We start from the raw sequence: 5,996 nt of genomic DNA, 5'->3' as shown, positions 1-5,996 counted from the left end.
GAATAACCAAAACAACAATAATAGAGATAATCATCGAATAACAATAAAAATAAAAATAAAAATAAAGAAAAGAATTATAAATCATTGCCTAGGAAATGTTATGGTTGTGATGGAGTAGACCATTATACTAAAAGTGTTCCAGTGTTGCTAATAAAAGCCAAATAAATAACATAAATCAAATAATTGAATCCAATGATCAATCAAATAATTGATTGAGTTTTGATTGTTCTTTCTTGCCTTTAGTATGTGAATGTTGTAAAAAATGATAACTCTTTTAAAGATTGACATTTTGGTTTCTTTTATTGTTAGAAACAGGTGCTAGAACTGTTTTTTCAAAATAAAATATGTGCAGATTTTTTTAAAAATAAAGCCAGAGTTGCTGAATCTGTTTTTTGTTGCTGAATATATGCATGAAAATTTCAGTTGTGTTAATTCTGAATGTTTCGAATGCAAGTTACTTTTCCTTTGTATACTATGTGAATTGTAAATAGCATGTATTTTTTGTTAATATCGTATTTGTTAATATCGGCCCAATCAATTAAGAAAAAGGAAGTTTCTGTTATTACAACTCAATTGCCTTAAATTGTCTTTAGGCGTGTTTGTTTTGTTTTTAATTTAAATTTCCAGAAAAGTGATATTGCCTTTACTTTCAATTATGTTGGACACATTCCAGTTGATGATTTCATTGTTTGACATATTAGTAAAGGAAGTAACATATTATTTGTCGCTCTTTATGTTGATGACCTTTTCTCATGGGTTACGATGATGAGATGATAAAGAGTTTAAGGAAGCGATGACACGGGAATTTGAGATGACATATTTGGCTTGATGAAGTTTCTTCTTGGATTGGAGGTTCAACAAGTAAGATGGGCATTTTTGCATCACAAGAAAAATATGCAAAAGAGATCAACACCCAGGGAACCGTGTGTAAAACTTTCAAAGTTTGATGGAGAAGAGCGTGTCGATGCAATTAGATACCGTTGTTTGGTAGGAAGCCTTCGCTATCTCACATCCACAAGGCCGGATATTTTATTAAGCGTTGGTGTTGTAAGTCGGTTCATGGAGGAGCCGGTTTATTCACAATGGAAGGCATTGAAGCGAATTCCACGGTACATCCAAGGAACAATATCATTTGGGACGTTCTACACGAAAGCGGATGATTACAAGTTAATTTGGTACTCCGACAGTGATTGTTGTGGTGACATAGATGATCGGAAAAGCATGGGTGGCATATATGTTTTTCATGGGAAATACCGCATTTACTTGGCTTTCAAAGAAGCAACCGATCGTCACACTCTCGGCGTGTGAAGTTTAATATGTGGCAGCATCTTCGTGTCTATGCCATGCGATATGATTTAGGAATTTGTTGAGCAACATGGAAATGAAGTAACCATGTGCAACTATGATTCAAGTTGACAATAAATCAGCGATTGAGTTAGCAAAGAATCCAGTGAACCATGAAATAAGTAAGCACATTGATGTTCGCTTTCATTTTATCCGAGATCATGTGAAGGAAGGAAATGTCGAATTGGTGCATGTGTCAAGTCAGGATCAAGTTGCAGATATGTTTGCAAAACCACTACCGAAAGAACTTCTGAACAATTACAAAAAGATGATTGGCATGATGGATGGTCGAAACATTTAAGTTTAGGGGGGAGTTTTGTTGAATAAACTTAATGGCAATTTAAATTTGGGTTGAATTGGGTGTTAAATTGTGTGCTTACTGGGTATTAAAATACATATAATGCATGGAAGTTTTACTAGAATAGCGGGTGTTAAATGATACATATTACACTAGAATAATGCAAGTTATGTAAGGATTAATTTGAAAAGGAAATACAAGTGTTTTTGTCTTCATGCTTTAGTGTGTGTTTGTGTGTTTTGTCTCATAATTTTGTATTTTCGTTGGTGTGTGTGCTTGTCGACGTATTCAATATTTTTACACACCTTCTGTATGGTACCACGTAGAAAGCAGAGTGGGACAATTGTAAGAACAAGCAAACCCATTGATACCCCAGAAGGAATTCAACAGGTTATAATATCATAATTTCTTTTACTAAATTTTCGCTATAGTTGTCTTGTGCAATTTTTTTCCCCTTAATATCTAATCATCACCATTCAATATTTGTGACATTCGGAAAAGATATATTTCTTCCCCTGAATTCACTTAATGTGAAAAAGAATACTGCAGTAGATGAAGAATATGCTATTCCCAGGACCAGCAATTTGTCTGCCATTGCTTTCGATCTAAATTGTGGTTTCTGACAAGCCTTCCAAAGCATTAGTGATGGTGCTTCAATGTTGGTACAAACACCGATAAAAAGATATGAACGTGAGCTGGTAGGGTCTTCTTTGAGTCTGCTCTTTTGTTTATACTTCTGTAATTAAGCACTTCTGCACTCCAAGTTGAATTGGGATAGTTTTTTTTTTTTTTTTTGTGCAGGTTTGAAGGGTTAGGAGGATGAATGCATTTTTGTTGTTTATATTTTCGTAATATTCATTTCATAATTAAATTCTTGTAGAACTTACTTATTCATTGCAGCTGGTTCGCCACACCTGAGTTGCTCCATTGTACTTACTGATAATTAAGTGTTTTGTTTATAAGTAAGTTTAGGCTTGTTTACACTTTATGTAGTCCTGTGAGTAGTGGACACGATTGTTAGTGAAACTGATTATGAGATGCCTTCGAATGTGGTTGTGTCAGTTTCGTTTTATAGGTTTGAGAATGGTTTTTGGAGGGAATATGGAAAAACAAGTTGTATGTTAATTGTCATGAAATAAAAGTTATAAAAACCGTTATAATCGTATCATATTCCGTATATAACAAAAAATTATTTTAACTAACAGGCTATATATTTGCTTCGAAAAAATGTTACAAAAACCGTTAGAAAAAAATATTGTGAATGCAGAAAATATTTGCACGATAAATTTGTTACGGTTATGCTTCGTTACAAACAAATTTTTATTTTTTGTCTCGAACAAGAAACCATAACAAATATCGTTACCAAAAGATAATGTGACTGTCAGAACACATTTACACTGCATTATTTATTACGGCTATGCTTCATTATGAAAAGAATTCTGTTTTTTGTCACATACAAAAAACCGTAACAAAAAGTCTCCTCATTCTCGTTGACCACCAATTTTTTGTACGACATTTGTTCGAAGACAGACTTTTTATTACTCGGGTAAACATACTGGCCAAAATCCGCAACAAAATTAACACAAGTAACTTTTTTTCTATGAAAAATGGACATTTGTAGCAAATTCAAACCCGCTAGAAAAAAGTCGGTTTTTTTTTTAGTGAATTTGGGGCTGGTGCAGAAGGTAAATAAATTAATGTATCAATGAATATGCTTAGTTGTTTCATTTTATTTTATGTAGGCAGTTTGTATTGATTTTATTGAAGAGAGAATTTTAAATGTACCTAAATATATTTGTTTATTTAGGATAGTGATAGAAACTGAGATGTTATTTAATAAGAATTGCAAAATAGTTAAGATGAAAAAAATTGGAACCATAGTGTCAATTTGTGAAAAATGAGAGTGTGGAAAAAAACCACAGTTTGGCCCACAAAATATATCAAGAGCTCAAATCCAAATTCACATAAATGCAACTAAAATGAGTTAAGGACGAAGATTCAATTGAAGAAGCATTAACAAAATCAAGCTCGAAAAATTCATATAACTAAGCACAAACATAAACGAACTTTGCGAAAAAGTAAATCCATCGGAGTTGACAGCCCAGCTGGATGGCTCCATGCACCCCGCTGCCATCTTCTCAACTCAAAACCAATTCAAAAAGGTCGCTTCTCAACTCAGCTGGAGTGATTGCAGGATGACTCTAGCGAATCAACGGCATAGTCGAGCAAACTTCCCCATTTTATTAAGAGAAGATGATAGGGGAAAGGCTACATTGTATTTGTAATATGATCACCAATTCACTATTCATTATTATCAATAGCTATATACAGTTTACACAAATTATTTTATAAGAACTTTCCGGTATTTTTATTTATTAAATTAATCATTCATAATCATTCCCAACTTGTTGCTTTATATGCTTACTATTGTATTTCATTGACAAGAAATGATACAATACCCAATTAGGATAGAGATCCATCACAACCTTTTTCATTGCAATTATTAATGTGCAGTAAGATATGAGAGAGAGAGGTAAAATGACCGACTAGCACCAGTTTATCTTCCAGAAGCCCAAATATGGATGAGCAACATCCAGCTCATTTTCCAGGACAATGTGCACCTACAAGATATAATGCTTGATGAAATATTTTACCAAAACAAAAGCTAACCATCTAAAATATCATATTCAAAATGAATCGACGGTTACATCAACACAAAATGAATCACTCAAATCACACTAAAATGTTTCCCCCTTAAGAAATTTGATGTCCAAGTATTTTTATGCAATGCAGTAATCAAGCAAACTACCTTACCAAGTAAGAAAAAATTCAAATTCATTGTTAATGGCATACTACCTGTAACTTGCATGTGTCGATCAATCCGAAGATCACTATGTCCTCTTTCCGTAATTGGTGTTCTTTGGAAAATGCAGTCCATCCAGCACTCAGACCACGTCTTTTAAGTAGGTAGGATGCTATATACTCATCTCCATGTTCATCAACCAATTTAATAGGTGTATTACAAGTTGGCAAATCAGAATTGGGGAATTCCCTTGGTATATGAAGCTTCAAATTGCCGTCAGAGACAAACATTCGAAGCCGTGAATGAATCCTGTTGCATTGTTCACCACAGAACCATTCATGTTCGGGCAATGCCTGCAGTTTGTATGAAATCATTAACTAAGAAAAGAATCAATAAGTTGTCAGTAAACTAAAAATAATAAGTTTTAAGGTAGCAAACCCTTAAATCATCCATCCTTTTCTCTCTCAAACATCCGACGTGAAGTTCTCTCTCACACTGAAAAAAAGCAAAGCCATTGTCATCATCCTACTCCAGTGTTTGGATTTTTAAAATAAGTCGAAATAGAATGAATCAATTCACATCAATTTTATAGTATCTAGAACTTCTTATATTTAAAAAGAATATTTGAAAATTAAACTTCATGTAGGTTGTAAACTTTTGGATAAGATGAAAAATACTTGAAAAAACAAACTACATAGAAATTTTATTTAGTAGAAAATCGAAACAGAAAAAACAGTAAACAAATACCAACAAAGAATTTGGACTTGTGGCTCAGATTTATAGCGCCAACCTTTATTAACAAAAGGAGGCAAAAACAGGGACAATTGAACTCGGTCCGACGACAGGGACGACGCCTCTATCCTATCCAAAAAACTCTAATCCCTAGTGAAACAACTCCAAATAGAGAAAATCACACCTAAAAAGCTCACTAATCTCTCTGCAAATATCCCACAGAAAAATTGCCTCTCAAAAACTAGATCGGCCAGAAATCTCAAGCAAAGCGAGAAGAGTCGGGAAGAGAGAACTCTATTGAGAGAGAGATAATATAAGCGGCTGCTGCGCATATCTCAGAATGAAAGGCAACACTATATATATATACACGAATGAATAGACGGCTAGAATTAAAACCCTAGACCCTAGAATGAACTGATCAGATCTGCATCCTGGGTAAAATTGGGTCACCAGGTCGGGTATGCACCGGATGTGGGTCGGAGTTGGCCAAAACTCAACATAGGTTTATAAAATAAAAAAAAATATATATATTTATGATAATTCTCCATCAATAAAAATGAATTAAATTAAATTCTATTGAGTAACTGACAAAATATTGCATAAAGAAACCTATTATTTATTTTTTTAAAACAAAAAATTATACAATCCACTATTAATAGATTCCAAATATTAATCTTTTATTTGATTTTTAAAGACTCTAAATGATGCAAAATCTTCAAAAGTTAAAACAAAAGAAACGGATTCCATTAAAGCTAAATAAATCTAAACAAATCAATCTTTATAAATCTGAAGTAAATAAAATTATATGTGCCCGGTGGA

At 33.2% G+C, this 5,996-nt stretch overlaps 2 protein-coding genes across 3 annotated transcripts; one reads left to right on the top strand and one right to left on the bottom strand.

The window, feature by feature from the left end:
* The first annotated feature begins 828 nt into the window (after positions 1–828).
* Positions 829–1,308, top strand: LOC127239553 (secreted RxLR effector protein 161-like). The gene has a single exon (XM_051257755.1). It carries the CDS (start codon positions 829–831, stop codon positions 1,306–1,308), a length of 480 nt encoding a protein of 159 aa, XP_051113712.1.
* A 2,386-nt stretch (positions 1,309–3,694) lies between these two features.
* Positions 3,695–5,496, bottom strand: LOC127239911 (B3 domain-containing protein Os06g0194400-like). 2 transcript variants are annotated; one of them, XM_051258290.1, is made up of 4 exons: positions 5,193–5,496; positions 4,884–4,940; positions 4,499–4,798; positions 3,695–4,263 (listed from the first exon to the last, which is right to left on the bottom strand). In XM_051258290.1, the coding sequence occupies exons 2-4, from the start codon at positions 4,896–4,898 to the stop codon at positions 4,189–4,191; spliced, it is 390 nt and encodes a 129-aa protein (XP_051114247.1). In that variant the 5' UTR covers positions 4,899–4,940; positions 5,193–5,496; the 3' UTR covers positions 3,695–4,188. The 2 variants fall into 2 exon arrangements, with proteins under 2 accessions (XP_051114247.1, XP_051114246.1); XM_051258289.1 differs by having other exon boundaries at positions 3,696–4,263; positions 5,236–5,496.
* Positions 5,497–5,996: the final 500 nt, after the last annotated feature.

Source organism: Andrographis paniculata, unplaced genomic scaffold, assembly GCF_009805555.1.
Source record: "Andrographis paniculata isolate CXL003 unplaced genomic scaffold, ASM980555v1 Contig78END, whole genome shotgun sequence".
Lineage (NCBI taxonomy): Eukaryota > Viridiplantae > Streptophyta > Magnoliopsida > Lamiales > Acanthaceae > Andrographis > Andrographis paniculata.
This window is presented reverse-complemented; position numbering and strand designations above follow the sequence as displayed.